The sequence below is a fragment of the Lathamus discolor genome, unplaced genomic scaffold (assembly GCF_037157495.1).
Source record: "Lathamus discolor isolate bLatDis1 unplaced genomic scaffold, bLatDis1.hap1 Scaffold_280, whole genome shotgun sequence".
Classification (NCBI taxonomy): domain Eukaryota; kingdom Metazoa; phylum Chordata; class Aves; order Psittaciformes; family Psittacidae; genus Lathamus; species Lathamus discolor.
In genome coordinates, this window is record NW_027069309.1 from 20,728 (window position 1) to 39,980 (window position 19,253).

Here is a 19,253-nt window from a genome sequence, read left to right on the forward strand (position 1 = left end):
ACCGGGGGGGGGGGGGGCGGGGGCACCGGGGAAAGGAAAGCGCCGGGGGGAAGGGGGGAGCCCCGAGAGAGGGGGACACCGGGGGGGGGGGCACCGGGGGCAGAGAGGCCGGGAAGGGCGGGAGGGGGACGGAAGTGGGGGGGCCCGGGCCGAGGGCCCCCCCCCCCCCCCCGGACGTGGGTGACCGCCCCCGAGAGCTGCAGCGGGCACCGGGACACGTTTGGGGTCGGCCTCTGGAGGGAGCCCCCCTTTTCCAGCGCTGATAAGTGGGGTGACACCCGCTTCACCCCCAAAGGGAGCAGGACCCCCCCATATCCCTCCCTACTCCCAGCCCCCCCCAGCCCCACAGCACCCCAGTTCCAAGTGGAGCGGGAGCGTTTCCTTTATTCAATGGGGGGGAGACACGCACAGTTTGGGGGTATCCCATGGGGAGGGCACACAGTGGGGGGGGGTCCCGTGGGGAGGGACACATGGTTCGGAGTGACCTATGTGGAAGGCAGTGTGGGGCTGCCCACGGTGGGGGCACGGTTTGGGGGGGCCCCATGAGGAGGACACAGCCTGGCGGTACCCCATGGGGGGGGGACACGGTCTGGGGGTACCCCATGGGGGTGGGACATGCGGTTTGAGGATGCCCCATGGGGGGGGCACACAGTGTGGGGTATCCCATGGGGACACACACACACACAGCTGGGCTGATCCCATTGGGGAACACACACAGTTTGGGGGTACCCCATGGGGAGGACACAGGCCGGGGGTGTCCATGGGGGGGCGGACACGGTTTGGGGATGCCCCATGGAGATGACACCATCTGGGGGTGCGCTATGGGGGGGAACAGACACAGTTTGGGGGCTCCCATGGTAGGGAGGACACAGTTTAGGGATGACTGGGAGGGGGCACAGTTTGGGGATGCCTATGGGGAGGACACGGTTTAGGGGTGCCCATGGTAGGGGCACGGTTTAGGGGTGCCCATGGGGGGGGCACAGTTTGGGGGTGCCCATGGGGGGGAACGGTTTGGGGGTGCCTATGGGGGGGGGCACAGTTTGGGGGTGCCCATAGGGAGGACACGGTTTAGGGGTGCCTATGGGGGGGCACGGTTTTGGGGTGCCCATGGGGGGGGCACGGTTTAGGGGTGCCTATGGGGGGGGCACGGTTTGGGGGTACCCATGGGGGGGCACGGTTTGGGGGTGCCCATAGGGAGGACATGGTTTGGGGGTGCCTATGGGGGGGGCACAGTTTGGGGGTGCCCATAGGGAGGACACGGTTTAGGGGTGCCTATGGGGGGGCACGGTTTTGGGGTGCCTATGGGGAGGACATGGTTTGGGGGTGTCCATGGGGGGGGCACAGTTTGGGGGTGCCCGGTCCGGGGGCGCTCAGAGCACGCCCCGCACGGCGGGGAGCAGCAGCAGCCCCAGCACCGCGGGTACCGGGAGCCGGGGGGGGCCGGGGGGGGCGGCGCCGCTGGCGTAGAACCGGGCGACGGCGGCGTTGGGGTTGCCCTCGGCCGGGTCCCACCAGAGCCGGATGCAGCGGCCGCTGGCGCGGCCGAGCGCGCTGAAGCGGTAGGAATGGGACCAGACCCGCTCGCACAGCGCCGCCGGCGACGGGAACACGGCCGAGAACCGGCGGCAGAGCGAGCCCCGGGGGCACCGGTTCGTACCTGCGGGGCCAGCGCGGGGCTCAGTGCGGCCGGGGCGGGGGGGGGGGGGGGGGGGCACTGGCACCCGCTCGCGTGCCCCGCTCGCCTGCAGGGGGCTGCGGGGGAGTCCGGGCTCGTCTTGCTGGGGGTGCTCGTGGAGAAACTCAACCCGTGGGGACCCCCCCCAAGATGCCCTCAGAGCCATAGGGCTGGCCATGGAGACCCATGGGGAACCCCAACCCATGGAGACCCCAACCCATGGAGACCCCAACCCATGGGGACCCCCCACCCATGGGGACCCCCAACCCATGGATGGGGAACCCCAACCCATGGGGACCCCCCACCCATGGGGACCCCCAACCCATGGGGAACCCCAACCCATGGAGACCCCAACCCATGGGGAACCCCAATCCATGGGGACCCCCAACCCATGGGGACCCCCCAAGATGCCCTCAGAGCCATAGGGCTGGCCATGGGGACCCCCAACCCATGGAGACCCCCAACCCATGGATGGGGAACCCCAACCCATGGGGACCCCAACCCATGGAGACCCCCAACCCATGGGGACCCCCCAAGATGCCCTCAGAGCCATAGGGCTGGCCATGGAGACCCATGGGGATCCCCAACCCATGGGGAACCCCAACCCATTGAGACCCCCAACCCATGGGGACCCCCAACCCATGGGGAACCCCAACCCATTGAGACCCCCAACCCATGGGGACCCCCAACCCATGGGGAACCCCAACCCATGGAGACCCCCAATCCATGGGGACCCCCAACCCATGGGGACCCCCAACCCATGGAGACCCCTAATCCATGGGGACCCCCCAAGATGCCCTCAGAGCCATAGGGCTGGCCATGGAGACCCCCAACCCATGGAGACCCCAACCCATGGATGGGGAACCCCAACCCATGGGGACCCCCAACCCATGGAGACCCCACCTGAGACCCCCTCAAAGCCACAGGGTTGAAAACAGAGGTTTCCAACCCACGGAGAACTGAGGCCATGGGGAGCCTCCCAAGACCCCCTCAAAGCCACCATGGAGCTGGGATGCAGCCACCTCACCCGTGTCAAGAGGCAGGATTTACCATGGCGACCCTGAACTTATGGGGACCCTTAAGCCCCAAGACTCCCTCACAGCCATAGGATTGCCCATGGGGACCCCCAACCCATGGGGACCCCTCCAAGACCCCCCCAAAGCCGCCTCGCCTGCAGCAAGATGTCGGGTTCACCATGGAGACCCCCAACCCATAGAGACCCCCCCACCCATGGGGACCCACCAAGGACCCCCTCTCCCATAGGGCCGACCACGGAGCCCCCCACCCATGCAGAACCCCCCGAAACCCCCTCAAAGCCACCACGGAAGCGGGACGCAGGCTGTGGCAAGGGGCGGTGGTGACCCCCGGGGGGGTCCCGCTGTGGGACGGGGGGGTCCCCAGTGCCCCCCCCCCTGACCTGAGGTCCAGTTCCAGCCCTTGTGCCAGTTCTCCTTGCAGGTGAAGGCCTCCTTGCAGTCCTCCCACCACTGCTCGCAGTCCTCCCGGCACAGCGGCACGTGCAGGATCCTCTCCCGGCGCCAGCTCGTGTCCGCCTGCGGCACCCCCGGCACCCCCAGCTCACCCCGGGCAGCCCCGGTCACCCCCATCCATCCTCGGTCACCCCACTTCATCCCAATGCACCCCACTTCATCCCAATGCACCCCAGTTCACCCCTGCTCATCCCACTTCATCCCCATTCACCCCACTTCATCCCAATGCACCCCAGTTCACCCCTGCTCATCCCACTTCATCCCAATGCACTCCAGTTCACCCCTGCTCATCCCACTTCATCCCAATGCACTCCAGTTCACCCCTGCTCATCCCACTTCATCCCTATTCAACCCCATTCACCCCAGTTCACCCGTGTTCATCCCAATTCATCCCCATTCACCCCAGTTCATCCCAATGCACCCCAGTTCACCCTTGCTCATCCCACTTCATTCCAATTCAACCCAGTTCATCCCAGTTCACCCCTGTTCATCCCACTTCATCCCCATTCACCCCAGTTCATCCCAATTCACCCCAGTTCACCCCTGCTCAGCCCACTTCATTCCAATTCAACCCAGTTCATCCCAGTTCACCCCTGTTCATCCCACTTCATCCCCATTCACCCCAGTTCATCCCAATTCACCCCAGTTCACCCCTGCTCATCCCACTTCATCCCTATTCAACCCCATTCACCCCAGTTCATCCCTGTTCATCCCAATTAAACCCCATTCACCCCAATTCACCCCTGTTCATCCCAGTTCACCCCTGTTCATCCCGATTCATCCCAATTCAACCCCATTCACCCCAATTCACCCCTGTTCATCCCAGTTCACCCCTGCTCACCCCATTCACCCCAATTCACCCCCGTTCACCCCAGCTATGGGGCACCCCCAGGGGGGCTGTGGGGGGCTCCTGCCCCCACCTGGTCAATCCACGGCCCCAGGTTGGGGGAGCACTCGTACAAGCACGTGTCCTGGATGAAGTGGCGCTTGCACCGCGGGGGCATCACCCCGCAGTGGTCCCAGTTGAAGCTGTACAGGTAGGACTGGTCCTTGTGGGCCTCCAGGCTGGTGTTGGCCGTGCAGCAGGCGTTGTCCTTCCAGAGCGAGCACTGCACCGGCGGCACCGGGGCTCAGCACCGCGGCTCCGGGGCTCGGCACCGCGGGTGCGGACGGGGCTCGGCTCCACGGGCGCAGGGAGAACCAGCGGGGAGCAGGGACCCACCTGCCCATAGAGCTCCCCCTCGGGGCCCGGCTCCGCCTTGTGGTGCTTGGCATCCATGCAGACGTTGAGCACCGAGTCCCGCACGGTGGCCCCGGTGGCCCCCGGCCAGGCCACGAGCAGCACCAGCAGCCACCGAGCCGCCATTGGTCCTGCCGGGAACGGGGCCGCGGGGATGGGGCCAAGCGCCGGTAGCGGGGGATCGGGCCCTTACCTCGGGGGGTGCCGGTGGCAGCGATCTCAAAGGTCGTGGTGCGGAGCAACCCTTGGCCAACGATCGCGGGACGTCAGCGGCGTGTGGGGCACGGGGGGGGGCACGGAGTGGGGCACGGTGTGGGGCACGGTGTGGGGCGGGTGCTGCCGCGTCCTTGCTCCGTCTTCCCGGCGCCGGGTGGGACCCGGCAGCGGCCAAAATCCACCCGGGAATGTTTTTTCCTTCCCTTCTCCACAGGGGAGATGGGGGGGGACAAGGGGGGGGTTCGGGATGGGCCCCATGGGGGAGGTTGGGGGGGGCCTCATGACCTGATCCCGTCATAAGGGGCAGGATTGGACCCCCCCCCACCGAGCTGTGGGGTCCCCCTATGGGTGCTGCGGGGGAAGGGGGCACCGCAGGGGGCTGGAGATGCCCCTGGGGGTAGGAGAGGTGTCCCCAGGGGGGGGCACAGGGGAGCCGGGGAGGGGTGGGTACCACCCTATGGGGTCGCAAATGCCCCTCCATGGGTCACAGATGCCCCCATTGGGGTCACAGAAGCTCCTGCCCTCGGTTCCAGGCACCCCATTGCTGTCACAGATGCCCCATTGCTGTCACAGGTACCCCATAGGGGTCAGAGGTGCCCCATTGCTGTCACAGATGCCCCATTGCTGTCACAGGTGCCCCATAGGGGTCACAGGTACCCTATAGGGGTCCCAGATGCCCCATAGGGGTCACAGGTGCCCCATTGCTGTCACAGGTGCCCCATAGGGGTCACAGATGCCCCATTGCTGTCACAGGTGCCCCATTGCTGTCACAGATGCCCTATTGTTGTCACAGGTACCCCATAGGGGTCGGAGGTGCCCCATTGCTGTCACAGGTGCCCCATTGCTGTCGCAGGTGCCCCATTGCTGTCACAGGTACCCCATAGGGGTCACAGGTGCCCCATTGCTGTCGCAGGTGCCCCATAGGGGTCACAGATGCCCCATAGGGGTCACAGGTGCCCCATTGCTGTCGCAGGTGCCCCATAGGGGTCACAGGTGCCCCATTGCTGTCACAGGTACCCCATAGGGGTCAGAGGTGCTCCATTGCTGTCACAGGTGCCCCATAGGGGTCACAGGTGCCCCATTGCTGTCCCGGGCACTCCCACACCCAGCCGGCAGGGGGCGCCTCTCCCAATCATGACCTCCCCGACTCCGCCCCGCCCTTTGTGGGCGTGGCCTCACCAGCCTCGCCCCTCCCCTCCGCGCATGCGCCGTGCGTGAACCCGCACTTCCGGGTGGGCAGCGGCCGCTCCCGGTGCTCCCGGTGCTGTTCCCGTTCGTTCCCGTTCCCGTTCCCGTTCCCCCCCCCCCCCGCGATGTCCACGCTGTTCCCGTCGCTGCTGCCCCGCGTCACCGAGTCCCTGTGGTTCAACCTGGACCGGCCCTGCGTGGACGAGACGGAGCTGCAGCAGCAGGAGCAGCAGCACCAGGCCTGGGTGCGGGGGGGGGTGAAACCACGCGGGTTTGGTGAAGGAGGCTTCAAGGCTGTGAATGGGGGGGATTTAATGCGGGGGGGGGGGGGAGCGTTAATTACAGCGTTAATTAGGGGTTAATTAACGGGGGGGGCTGGGGCTGAGCTCGGCCCCGCCGGGGGGGGTCCCTAAGGGACACGTGGGGAGCCCCGGGGGGGGCACTGGGAGCACGTGGGGGACTCTTAAAGGGCTCTGGGGGGGGCTCAAGGGATGCTTGGGGGGCACTTGGTTATGGGGGGGGCACCCAAGGACTCTTATGGGGCCCTGGGGGGGCTCAAGGGACGCTTGGGGGGCATTGGGGGCACTTGGATACTGGGGGGGGGCACCCAAGGGACTCTTATGGGGCTCTGGGGGGGCTGAAGGGACGCTTGGGGGACATTGGGGGCACTTGGGTACTGGGGGGGGCACCCAAGGACTCTTATGGGGCCCTGGGGGGGCTCAAGGGACGCTTGGGGGGCATTGGGGGCACTTGGATACTGGGGGGGGGCACCCAAGGGACTCTTATGGGGCTCTGGGGGGGCTGAAGGGACGCTTGGGGGACATTGGGGGCACTTGGGTACTGGGGGGGGCACCCAAGGGACTCTTATGGGGCCCTGGGGGGGCTCAAGGGACGCTTGGGGGGCATTGGGGGCACTTGGGTACGGGGGGGGGCACCCAAGGGACTCTTATGGGGCTCTGGGGGGGCTGAAGGGACGCTTGGGGGACATTGAGGGCACTTGGGTACTGGGGGGGGGACTCAAGGGACTCTTATGGGGCCCCCAGTGCCCCCCACCCCCCGGAACCACCCTGCCTGGGGTGGGGGCGCTTTGGGTGCTCACCCCCTGCTCACCCCCCCCCCCCCCAGCTCCAGAGCATCGCCGAGAAGGACAACACCTTGGTACCCATCGGGAAACCGGCGTCCGAGGTGGGAGCCGGGGCTGGGAACACCGGGAATGGGGCCGGGAGTGGGGGGGCCGGGAGGCGGGGCCGGGACCGGGTCTGCCCCCGCCGCAGCACTACGACGAGGAGGAGGAGGAGGATGACGAGGACGATGAAGACAGCGAGGAGGACTCGGAGGACGACGAGGACATGCAGGACATGGACGAGATGAACGACTACAACGAGTCCCCTGACGACGGGGAGATCAACGAGGTGAGGGGGGTTCGGCTGTGGGGCTGAGAGCCCAAAGAGTGGGGCTGAGACCCCCAGGCTGTGGCTCCCCCGCTCCTTCCCGTTCCTGCTTCCCAGGTGGACATGGAGGGTGCGGAGCAGGACCAGGACCAGTGGATGATCTGAGGGTGCCGAGGCCGTTCCCAACCGGAGCAGCGCTGGGGGGGTCCCTGTGCCCCTCACAGCACTGGGGGGGCTCTGTGGGGCACAGAGAGCCAAAGCCAGGCTGAGGCGCTGCCATTCCTTCCCATTCCCAAATAAACTCTCTTTTTAAGTAACCACCCCCCAGACGTGGCTCCAGCGGCCACCACATTCCCAGTGCATTCCCATCATGTGCCCACCACATTCCCAGTATGTTCCCACCGTGTGCATGTTCCTGCCACATTCCCAGTGCTTTCCCAGCATGTTCCCATCACACTCCCAGTGTGTTCCCCCATGTTCCTAGCGCATTCCCACCACCATCCCAGTCCCTTCCCAGCATGTTCTCATCACATTCCCAATGTGTTCCCACCATGGCCATGTGCCCACCACATTCCCAGTGCTTTCCCAGCACATTCCCAGTATGCTCCCACCATGGTCATGTGCCCACCACATTCCCAGTGTGTTCCCCCATGTTCCTAGCGCGTTCCCACCCCATTCCCAGTGTGTTCTCACCCCATTCCCAGTGCTTTCCCACCCCATTCCCAGTGTGTTCCCACCCCATTCCCAGTATGCTCCCACCCCATTCCTGGTGTGTTCCCACCCCATTCCCAGTATGCTCCCACCATGTCCATGTGCCCACCCCATTCCCAGTATGCTCCCACCCCATTCCCAGTGCTTTCCCACCCCATTCCCAGTATGCTCCCACCCCATTCCCAGTGTGTTCCCACCCCATTCCCAGTGCTTTCCCACCCCATTCCCAGTGTGTTCCCACCCCATTCCCAGTGCTTTCCCACCCCATTCCCAGTGTGTTCTTTCCCCCCACGTCCTTACCCCCTTCGCGCTGGGTTCCCGAGCCGTTGCCGCCTGCGGGCCTGCCGGTGTAGCGCAGCTCGGCGATGCCGTCGGGGATGCCGTGGAAGTACTCGAGGCTGGCGCGGTGCAGGCGGCAGCGGAAGCGGCCGCAGCCCCGGGCGTAGCGCAGGAAGCGCGGCGCTCCCGGGAACAGGACGTGGTCCGCCAGCACCGTGGCCCCCGCCGCCAGCAGCCGGTGCCGCTCCAGCAGCCGCAGGTCCCGCTCGTAGCAGCGCTTCCCGTGCTCCATCAGGATGAAGTCGGCCGCGTCCAGGCCGTGCCGGGCCCGCAGCTGCGGGATCACCTCCTCCGAGGGGCCCACGATCAGCTCCACCTGCGCCGGGAGCGCTGCGCCTGCCCCTGCCCGCTCCACGGGGCTCCGTCCCCGTCCCCATCCCGTTCCCTCCCCATCCTCCGTCCATTCCCTGCCCGTTCCCTCCCCATCCTCTGTCCATTCACTGCCCGTTTCCTCCCCGTTCCCATCCCATTCCCTCCCTCCCCATCCTCTGTCCATTCCCTGCCCATTCCCTCCCCATCCTCCGTCCATTCCCTGCCCGTTCCCTCCCTGTTCCCTGTTTGTCCCATCCCTGTTCCCTGTCCGTGCCATCCCATCCCCTGTCCATTCCCTCCTCATCCCTTGCCCATTCGCTCCCCATTCCTTGACCATCCCCTACCCGTTCCATACCCTGTGCCCTGCCTATCCCCTTTCTCCTGCCCATTCCCATCCCGTCCCCACTCCCATTCCCATCCCATCCCCTCCCTGCCCCATTCCCATGCCCTCCACTGCCCATTCCCATCCCATCCCTGTCTCACAGTCCTTTCATTGAGCCCCACCAGTGCAATGACCTTCCCCTGCCCATTCCCATACCCATTCCCTCCTTAGCGCATTCCCATCTTGTCCCCTACCAATCCTCATTCCCATCCCAGTGCTCACGGTGCTCTCATTGAACCCCACCAGCTGGATGACCTCCTGCCTGTTCCCATCCCATTCACATCCCATTCCTATCCCCATTCCCATCCCATTCCCATCACGATGCTCTCATCGAACCCCGCCAGCCGGATGAGCTCCTGCCTGTTCCCGTTCCCATCCCATTCCCACCCCATCCCAGTGCTCACGGTGCTCTCATCAAACTCTGCCAGCCGGATGAGCTCCTGCCTGTTCCCATCCCATCCCCATCCCATCCCCATCCCATCCCCATCCCATCCCCATCCCATCCCCATCCCATTCCCATCCCATCCCCATCCCATCCCCATCCCATTCCCATCCCATCCCCATCCCATTCCCATCCCCATCCCATTCCCATCCCATCCCCATCCCATTCCCATCCCCATCCTATTCCCATCCCATCCCATTCCCATCCCCATCCTATTCCCATCCCATCCCCATCCCATTCCCATCCCCATCCCATTCCCATCCCATTCCCATCCCCATCCCATTCCCATCCCATCCCCATCCCATTCCCATCCCCATCCCCATCCCCATTCCCATCCCCATCCCGCCCCATTCCCGCCCCACTGCTCACGGTGCTCTCATCGAACCCCGCCAGCCGGATGACCTTCTCTGCCATGGCCGCTCGCCGCGGGTCCCTCTCCACCGTCAGCAGCCGCGCTCCGGGCGGCAGCGCCCGCGCCAGCAGCACGGCCCCGTACCCGCAGGATGTGCCCAGCTCCAGCACCCGCCGCGGGCTCCGCGCGCTCAGCACCCGCTCCACCACGCGCCCTGCGGCAACGGGGACAGGGCGCCGGGCGCCGGCGTCAACGGGGGCGCAGGATGAGGCCAGCGGCGTCGGTGGGGACAGGGGATGGTGACACCGACCCCGTCGCCAGCAGGAACAGGGCTTCCCAGTGGCACCGTGTGGTGTGGGGGGGTGGTTGTGGGGCTGTGGCCCTGGCGTGGGGCTGTGGTGGCAGTGCCGTGGCCATGCCAATGGTGCCAAGGCCAGGATGATGCCAGGGCTGTGCCAGTGATGCTGTGGCCACGCCAATGGTACCGTGGCTGTGTCAACGATGCCGTGGCCACACCAATGGTGCCATGTCTGCGTCAGTGGTACCAAGGCCATGTCAACAGTGCCGTGGCTGTGCCAACAGCATCGCGACCATGCAAGTGATGCTGTGGCCACACCAATGGTGTCACAGCCATGTCAGTGGTGCCATGGCCATGTTGATGGTGCCAGGATCACACCAACAGTGCCGTGGCCATGCCAGTGGTACTGTGGCCATGTCAACAGTGTCTCAGCCATGCTAACAGTGCCATGGCCATAACAATGATGCTGTAGCCACGCCAATGATGCCATGGCCATATTAATGGTTCTGTGGCCATGTCAATGATGCTATGGCCATATTAATGGTGCCATGGCCATGTCAATGATGCTATGGCTGTACTAATGGTGCCATGGCCATGTCAATGGTGCTGTGGCCATAACAATGATGCCATAATGATGTCGATGCCATGGCCATGTCAATGGTGCCGTGGCAAAGCCAATCATGCTATGGCCATATTAATGATGCCATGACCGTGTCAGTGATGCTGTGGCCATGTCAGTGATGCCATGGCCATGCCAATGGTGCTGTGGCCATGTCAATGGTGCTGTGGCCATGTCAATGATGCCATGGCCATGTCAGTGATGCCGTGGCCATGTCAATGGTGCCGTGGCCATGTCAATGATGCTATGGCCATGTCAATGGTGCTGTGGCCATGTCAATGATGCCATGGCCATGTCAGTGATGCTGTGGCCATGTCAATGGTACCGTGGCCATGTCAATGATGCCATGGTCATGTCAGTGATGCTATGGCCATATTAATGATGCTGTGGCCATGTCAATGGTGCCGTGGCCATGTCAGTGATGCTATGGCTGTGTCAATGATGCTATGGCCATATTAATGATGCCGTGACCATGTCAGTGATGCCGTGGCCATGTCAATGGTGCCGTGGCCATGTCAGTGATGCTATGGCCATATTAATGATGCCGTGACCATGTCAGTGGTGCCATGGCCATGCCAACGGTGCCGTGCCCACGCCGTTGCCGCCGGTGCTGACCTTTGTCGGGCCCCACGCAGCTGAGGTGCTCGCAGCGGCGGCTCCACTGGTCGAGGGTGAGCAGCACGTGCCGGGGGTCGCCGGGCACCGCGTGCGCCAGCAGGTACTGGAGGGCGCGGTGCTCGCGCGGCGCGGAGCTGAGCCGGTCCCGCAGCCAGCCCAGTGCCACCCGCGCCACCAGCGCCGCGTAGTGCCGGGAGCGCAGCGCCAGCGCCAGCACCAGCGGCACAAATGCCAGCGCGATGGCCACCGACACCATGGGGCTGTGCGGGGGGAGAGACAGGGATGGACCCATAGACATGGAGAGCACCGTAACAAACACAGCCCCATAGCAAACACACAGCCCCAGAGACACGGACAGCCCCAGAGACATACACAGCCCCGTAGCAAACACAGCTCCATAGGCAAACACAACCTCATAGACACACACAGCCCCATAGCAAACACAGACCCATAGACATGGACATGTCTGTAGACACAGACAGCCCCATAGCAAACACAGCCCCATAGACATGGACAGCCCCATAGCAAACACACAGGCCCATGGACACGGACAGCCCCATAGACACACACAGCCTCATAGCAAACACACACCCCCATAGACACAGCCCCAGAGACACACGGCCCCATAGACACAGACAGCCGCAGAGACACACACAGCCCCGCAGCAAACACAGCCCCATAGACACACATAGCCCCCGAGACACGGACAACTGCATAGCAAACACACCCCCATAGACACAGCCTCAGAGACACACAGCCCCATAGCAAACACAGCCCCATAGACACACACAGCCCCATAGCAAACACAGCCCCATAGACACACACAGCCCCATAGACACAGCCCCGGAGACAAGCACAGCCCCATAGACACACACAGCCCCACAGGCAGCCCCACAGGCAGCATTTGTGCCATGAGCTGCAGTGCTCTGCACCCCCGCAGAGCCTCCTCACCCCACCGGTGCCCCCCAGCCTGTTCCCCCCCCCCCCCCCAGATCCTGCCCCTGCACCCGCACCCGGAGCTTTGGGGGTCCCCAGGAGCAGCAAGGGGCTGGGGGGCACGTACCTGGTCCCAGGCTGCGGGCAGGAGCAGCGGGAGGCAGGGAAGGGGCAGGATGCTGGGAGCAGGAGCTCTCTGGACACTGGGATAAGGAGCTGGGATCAAGGATCGGGATCTCTCCGGGCTGTTGAGATCAGGAGCAGGAGCTGGGGTCAGGATCGGGATCAGGAGAAGGATTGGGAGCACTCAGTGCTGTTGGGATGGGGAGCAGGAGTAGGGATCAGGATCAGGAGAACTCGGTGCTGTTGGGATCAGGACCAGGATGAGGAGCAGGGATCAGGAGCTGGGATCAGGACCGGGATCGGGATCAGGATCAGGACCGGGATCAGGACCGGGATCGGGATCAGGATCAGGACCGGGATCAGGATCAGGACCAGGACCGGGATCAGGATCTCTCCGTGCTGGGCTCCGGCGCTGCCGCCGCTCTCTCAATAATTGATGGAGCCGCGGCCCCGGCTCCGGTTACCGCTGAGCGGGGCCGGGCTGGGGGGGGGCCGGGACTGGGGGGGTTGGGGCTGGATCAGGGGGTGGGGGCTGGGGATGGGTTTGGGGGTGCGGGTTTGGGAGGATCCAGTTTGGGGGTGCAGTTTTGGGGGGTGCAGGTTTGGGGGCGCAGGTTTGGATGTGCAGGTTGGGGGGGTGCAGGTTTGGATGTGCAGGTTGGGGGGGTGCAGGTTTGGGGGTGCAGGTTTGGGGGTGCAGGTTTGGGGGTGCAGGTTTGGGGGGTGCAGGTTGGGGGCTGCAGGTTTGGATGTGCAGGTTTGGGGGGTGCAGGTTTAGGGGTGCAGGTTTGGGGGTGCAGGTTTGGATGTGCAGGTTTGGGGGTGCAGGTTTGGGGGGTGCAGGTTTGGATGTGCAGGTTTGGGGGGTGCAGGTTTGGGGGTGCAGGTTTGGATGTGCAGGTTTAGGGGGTGCAGGTTTGGGGGGGCTCAGGGACCCCCCTGCAGCCCGGGGTCAGGCTCCACAGCCCCGGGGGGGCTCTAAAGCAGGGGTGATTCTTAGGGCGCGGGGGAGCGCTCCTCCGGACTCGCACCCCGCGGGGCTCAGCGGCCGGTACCGGTCAGACACAAACATGAATATTCATGAGGGTCCGAGAGAGAGGCGGGGCTATTCTAATTAGCCCAGGCGCTCGGGACCCCCAGCCTGGTCCCTCTCGGCGCTTGCGCGCTGCCCTCCGGTGGTCACGGGCGAGCTGGAAGCGGCCTCGGAACGGGCAGGGCAGGCACGGGGCAGCCCGGGATGCTCGGGATGCTCGGGAGCTCTGCCTCGGGGGGCTGGGAGTGGGAGGGGTGGACGGGAACAGGGCACCCCAGCAGGGTGCTGGGACCCAGGGCACCCCAGATGGGTGCTGTGACCCGGGGCACCCCAGACGGGTGCTGTGACCCAGGGCACCCCCAGAAGGGTGCTGGGACCCAGGGCACCCCAGATGGGTGCTGTGACCCGGGGCACCCCAGACGGGTGCTGTGACCCAGGGCACCCCAGACGGCTGCTGTGACCCAGGGCACCCCAGGTGGGTGCTGGGACCCAGGGCACCCCCAGACGGGTGCTGGCACCCAGGGCACCCCAAGACGGGTGCTGCGACCCAGGGCACCCCAGACGGGTGCTGTGACCCAGGGCACCCCAGCAGGGTGCTGGGACCCAGGGCACCCCAGATGGGTGCTGGGACCCAGGGCACCCCCAGATGGGTGCTGTGACCCGGGGCACCCCAGATGGGTGCTGGGACCCAGGGCACCCCAGGTGGGTGCTGGGACCCAGGGCACCCCAGGTGGGTGCTGGGACCCAGTTCCCTCTTGTCGGTAGGGCGGTTAAGCTCCCGGTTAAGCTCCCGGTTAAGTTCCCGGTTAAGCTCCCGGTTAAGTTCCCGGTTAAGCTCCCGGTTAAGTTCCTGTATCACCCCGCAGACCCACAAGACCTAAGGGAAGGTCGAGGTATCTTAACCCTGTGTTTTCCAGGCACTGGCTTTCCTTATATCAGTGGGGGCAATGAGGTCAGTGGGGGGCAATGGGGATCATTGGGGTCAATGGAAGCAGTGGGGGGCAATGGGGGTCAATGGTGTCAATGGGGGTGAATGGGAGTCAATGGGATCAGTGGGGACTAATGGGGTCAATGCGGGTCAATGGAGGCACTGGGGTCAATAAGGGCAATGGGGGTCAATGGAGTCAATGGGATCAGTGGGGACTAATGGGGTCAATGCGGGTCAATGGAGGCACTGGGGTCAATAAGGGCAATGGGGGTCAATGGAGTCAATGGGATTAGTGGGGACTAATGGGGTCAATGGGGACTAATGGGGTCAGTGGGGGTCAATGTGGTCAATGGGGGTATTGGGGTCAATGAGGTAATGGGTGTCAATGTGGTCAATGGGGGCCAATGGGGGCACTAGGGTCTATAAGGGCAATGGGGGTCAATAGTGTCAATGTGGGTCAATGGGAGTCAGTGGGGTCAATGTGGTCAATAGGGTCAATGGGGGTATTGGGGTCAATGGGGTAATGGGTGTCAATGTGGTCAATGGGGGTCAATGGGGACTAATGGGGTCAATGGGGGCCAATGGGGGCACTAGGGTCTATAAGGGCAATGGGGGTCAATAGTGTCAATGTGGGTCAATGGGAGTCAGTGGGGTCAATGGGGACGAATGGGGTCAATGGGGGGGCCAATGGGGGCCAGTGGTGGTCAATGCGGTCAATGGGGTTATTGGGGTCAGCGAGGGCAATGGGGGTCAATGGGGCCTGATGGGGTCAATGGTGAGTAATGGGGGGGCAATGGTGGCACTGGGGGAAGCGGAGACTCGTGACCGCGCACGCGTGTTCCGTGCCACGTGACACGGCCCACGCGGGAGCGCAACTCCTCTCCCCTTCCCTTCCCCCACCCCCTCAATGTCACGTGATGCAGGCCCGCGCGCGCTCGCGGCACCGGACACGTGACGGCGGCCGTGCAAGGGCGGGGCCGGCGCGGTGCTCCTCCTGCCCCCAACTGCCAGCGCGCTGATTGGCTGCTCGTCACGTGACCGCGCCCCCTGGCGGATCCTGCCGCTTCCGGCGCCTTGTTTTGCCTCCCTTAGGGCGCGCTGATTGGCAGACGATCACGTGACCAGCGGCGCCCGTACGCAGGGCGGGGCGGGGAGCCGGAAGAGGAGGAGGAGGACGGAAGAGCATGGGAGGGCCCCGCGCTCCCATTGGGTGTCCGTACCCCACGTGACCCAATGTTGTGTCACGGGGGCCAGGCGGGTGTCGGTCCGGCGCTGTCACGTGAGCTGAGCGGCGCGCCCCCTGCCGGAGCCGGTGGTGGTGCCGGCGGTCGCCATGGGCTGCTGCTACAGCAGCGAGGGCGAGGCCTCGGAGCAGGTGAGGGCTTGGGGGGCACGGGGGGGCCCGGGGGCTATGGGGGGGCCCGGGGGCCGCTGTCCCCTGCGCTGCCGGGGGTGCAGGAGCCGGCTCCAGGGAGCGCTGGAGCCCGGAACCCCCCGTGCGCTGCGGGCACCCCCGGAGCGGGAGCAGCGGCTCAGGGCGGGGATCCTGCCCCTGTGCTGCGGGAAGGGGGGACCTGAGAGCAGCTCCAGTGCCTGAAGGGGCTGCAGGGAACCTGGAGAGGGGCTTGGGACAAGGGCCTGTAGGGCCAGGCCAAGGGGAATGGCTTGAACCTGCCCGAGGGGAGACTGAGCTGAGCTCTTAGGCAGAAGCTCTTCCCTGGGAGGGTGCTGAGGCGCTGGCACAGGGTGCCCAGAGAAGCTGTGGCTGCCCCATCCCTGGCAGTGCTCAAGGCCAGGTTGGACACAGGGGCTTGGAGCAAGCTGCTCCAGTGGAAGGGGTCCCTGCCCGGGGCAAGCTCCCTTCACCCCAACCCCCTTCCATGATCCACGACCTCCCCCCATTCCCGCAGGAAGAGGAGACGAAGCGGCTGCTGGAGCCGGCCCCCAGCCCCCCCAACAAGGTGCTGAATGGGGCTGAGCAGAGCTACCACAACCTGCCCTCGGCGCGCACGGACGAGCAGGCCATGCTCTCCTCCATCCTCGCCAAGACCGCCATGTGAGCCCCTGCCGTCACCACCCCCTCCCTGCGCCGTCAGCACCCGGTGCCGTGGGGCACCCACACCGTGGGTCCCAGAGGTGCCAAAGGGAAGGGGGAGCTACTCCTGTGCCCCCCCCAGAATGTCCCTTCCCTCTGGTTTGTGCCCCGTAGGGACACCAAAGGGAGCCCCAGGGTGCAGGCTGGTGCTGGGGGCAGGAGCTGGGAGCCCCTTGTTGTGATTGGGGGTGATGGAATCGGTGTTGGGGGTGCAGAGGGAGTCTGTGGGGGTCTATGTCCTCTATGGGGGGGGTACCCCATAGGCATGGGGGCTGTCCCCAGCCCATATGAGAGGGACTCAGGGTTGCTCATGATGTTCAATGGGGGGCTGTGTGTCCCCCTATGCATGGGGACCATCCGCAGCCCATACAGGGGCTCTTGACTCACCCACCCATGGAGCTCAAACCATCCCCAAGATGTCAATTTTGGGGTGCACCCATGGCGGGGGGGGTTTGACACTCCAGGGGGGGAGCCTGGAGCCCACGATGGGACCTGCTCCCTGCTGCTCCCCAGCAACATCATCGACGTCTCGGCTGCGGACTCGCAGGGCATGGAGCAGCACGAGTACATGGACCGGGCGCGGCAGTACAGGTGGGGCCTGGGGGCTCCCCATAGCCCTGGGGTGCTCCCCATAGCCCTGGGGGGCTCCCCATAGCCCTGGGGTGCCCCCATCCCCCTGGGGGGCTGTGGGTGCCGGTGGTGCTGACCGCGGTGCCCCCAGCACTCGCCTGGCCATGCTCAGCTCCAGCCTCACGCACTGGAAGAAGGCGCCGGCGCTGCCGTCTCTCACCAACCAACCCCACCAGGTCCTGGCCAGCGACCCCGTCCCCTTCGCAGACCTGCAGCAGGTGAGGGGCTGGGGGGGCTCGGGGGGGGGCTGGTGCCACCCCTGAGCACCCAGAGCCGCGTGCTTGGGACGTGGAGCCGTGGGATCAGTGGGGCTGGGGAAGGGCTTCAGGGCCACCCAGTGCAGCCATTGCCCCACGGCCACCCCTGCCCCATGGCACTGAGGCCTCGTCTCCACGGGCTGTGAACCCTTGCAGGGCCGGTGCCTGCAGCCCTGCCCTGGGCAGCCTGTTCCAATGCCTGAGCACCCTCTGGGGCAGGAATTGTTCCTCAGCTCCATCTAAACCTGCCCTGGGGCAGCTTGAGGCCGCTTCCTCTTGTCCCATCCCTTGTTCCTTGGGAGCAGAGCCCAGCCCCTCCTGGCTCCATCCTCCTGGCAGGCACTTGTAGGGAGCCATCAGGTCCCCCCTGAGCCTTCTCTTCTCCACCTGAACCCCCCAGGTCCCTCAGCCGTTCCCCAGCACACTTGGGCTCCAGGCCCTGCACCAGCTCCACTCCCTTCCCTGGACCCCTCCAGCCCCTCAATGTCTCTCTTGGAGCGAGGGGCCCAGAGCTGAGCACAGGATCTGGGGGGTAGCAGCTCCAGAATCCCGGCCTGGTTTGCCATGAGGGGACTTTAAAGCTCATTTTTACCCTTTTGGCCCCTTTTTAACCCAAAGGAGCTGCCCGCGGTGTTTCCCGGGATAACGGCTCTGTCCCGCAGGTGTCCCGGATAGCTGCCTACGCCTTCAGCGCGCTCTCACAGATCCGCGTGGACGCCAAGGAGGAGCTGGTTGTGCAGTTCGGCATCCCCTGAGCCCCGCGGCTGCTCGGGGCCGGGTTTGGGGCTTTTTGGGTTGGATTTCCCCCTTTTTTGTTGTCTTTTCCTCCTCGCGCTGGGATCCGGCCCCAGAGCGGGATTCCCGGCGCTGCTCCGGGGGTTTGGGGGGTGCTTGGCCTGGCGCAGGGATCACCACAAAGGGAATGCTGCCGGAATGCTGCGTTCGGGGGGGGGGGTTAGGGGGCAGTGACCCCCCCTTTGCCCCCCCCCCCCCCGTTTTTACACGGATTTGGGTTTTTTACCTGTTCCTGGGCACAGCCGATAAACCCGCGCAAGGCACGGCCGCCTCCTGCTCCGCTCCTGCTGCTTCCGGCATCAATGGGGGGCACACGGGGCGGGGGGCACAGGGACGAGCCCCGAACCCCGCCATGTGACCCCCCTGTGGGTCAGAACGGGTCTGGGGGTGGTGGCATCCCCTGCCATGGGGCAGGATCTGGTGTGGGGCAGAGCCGGGCCCTTCTGTCCCCAGGGTGTCTGTGTGTGACCCCCCCCCCCCGGTCCCTCAGCCCCGCTGTGGGTCTCTGGGTGTCCCCTGCCTGGTAAAGGGCCCCATACCCACTGCCCCCAGAGCCCCACACGCGTCCCCAGCCCCTCTCTGGGTGTCCGCCGGTTGCCGCATGGCCCCATACACACACATCCAGGGCCCCACACACGGCCCCAGCCCCGCTGTGGGTCTCTGGGTGCCCCCTTGCAGCCACGTACCCCCCCCTCCATGGCCTCCACCCCCCCATGGCCTCCAGTATCCTTCGTGTATCCCCACACCCCGAGTGGGCCCGAGACCCCCATGGGAGGCCCCACGTGTGCCCCATGGCCGAGCCCCCCCTTCCGCCGGTCCCTTTGCCCCACGGGACCCCCGTGCCCCCCTCACGTCCCGCCAGGATACCCCCCCCCCGCCATCTCCAGGCCTCCCTCCTGGTCGCCGCCATTGTTGCCATGGCGACCTGCTCCCGGGGCTTTCCGCCGCTCTCGCGAGAGTTGAACGGCACGCTGGGAACTGTAGTTCCGGCTTGCCCCACGTGACACGCCTCGCAGCCAATAAAGAGGCGGCAGGGGTGGGCGCTGCTGTTTGAACCGGGCGGCGGCGGCGCCGGTACGGGAGGAAGCGGGGGGAGGGGGGGGCGGCGGAGGGGGCGGGGCCAACGGGAGGGGAGGGGCACCGGGCACACGGCGGTGGGGGTGAGGGTCTGGTGGTTCCGGTG

The 19,253-nt window shown here is 65.4% G+C and overlaps 4 protein-coding genes and 1 long non-coding RNA gene across 6 annotated transcripts; 2 read left to right on the plus strand and 3 right to left on the minus strand.

Annotated features, from left to right (window-relative positions):
- Positions 1-1,320: 1,320 nt before the first annotated feature.
- Positions 1,321-4,762, minus strand: LOC136006560 (folate receptor gamma-like). 2 transcript variants are annotated; one of them, XM_065664577.1, is made up of 4 exons: positions 4,388-4,762; positions 4,049-4,274; positions 3,093-3,209; positions 1,321-1,657 (listed from the first exon to the last, which is right to left on the minus strand). In XM_065664577.1, the coding sequence occupies exons 1-4, from the start codon at positions 4,529-4,531 to the stop codon at positions 1,371-1,373; spliced, it is 774 nt and encodes a 257-aa protein (XP_065520649.1). In that variant the 5' UTR covers positions 4,532-4,762; the 3' UTR covers positions 1,321-1,370. The 2 variants fall into 2 exon arrangements, with proteins under 2 accessions (XP_065520649.1, XP_065520648.1); XM_065664576.1 differs by having other exon boundaries at positions 3,093-3,228; positions 4,086-4,274; positions 4,388-4,743.
- An 879-nt stretch (positions 4,763-5,641) lies between these two features.
- On the plus strand, positions 5,642-7,517 carry ANAPC15 (anaphase promoting complex subunit 15). Its single transcript, XM_065664578.1, has 4 exons — positions 5,642-6,054; positions 6,935-6,994; positions 7,084-7,221; positions 7,318-7,517. Exons 1-4 carry the CDS (start codon positions 5,935-5,937, stop codon positions 7,363-7,365), a joined length of 366 nt encoding a protein of 121 aa, XP_065520650.1. The 5' UTR covers positions 5,642-5,934; the 3' UTR covers positions 7,366-7,517.
- LOC136006557 (transmembrane O-methyltransferase homolog) lies at positions 7,419-12,237 on the minus strand. The gene is made up of 4 exons (XM_065664574.1): positions 11,271-12,237; positions 9,756-9,952; positions 8,175-8,566; positions 7,419-7,437 (listed from the first exon to the last, which is right to left on the minus strand). The coding sequence occupies exons 1-4, from the start codon at positions 11,794-11,796 to the stop codon at positions 7,419-7,421; spliced, it is 1,134 nt and encodes a 377-aa protein (XP_065520646.1). The 5' UTR covers positions 11,797-12,237.
- Positions 12,238-12,342: 105 nt separating this feature from the next.
- LOC136006564 (uncharacterized) lies at positions 12,343-18,699 on the minus strand. Its single transcript, XR_010609189.1, has 3 exons — positions 18,297-18,699; positions 17,868-18,211; positions 12,343-12,454 (listed from the first exon to the last, which is right to left on the minus strand). It is a non-coding gene; the product is annotated as an uncharacterized LOC136006564 (long non-coding RNA).
- LAMTOR1 (late endosomal/lysosomal adaptor, MAPK and MTOR activator 1) lies at positions 15,150-18,338 on the plus strand. The gene is made up of 5 exons (XM_065664581.1): positions 15,150-15,668; positions 16,204-16,349; positions 16,902-16,979; positions 17,110-17,236; positions 17,938-18,338. The coding sequence occupies exons 1-5, from the start codon at positions 15,627-15,629 to the stop codon at positions 18,028-18,030; spliced, it is 486 nt and encodes a 161-aa protein (XP_065520653.1). The 5' UTR covers positions 15,150-15,626; the 3' UTR covers positions 18,031-18,338.
- Positions 18,700-19,253: the final 554 nt, after the last annotated feature.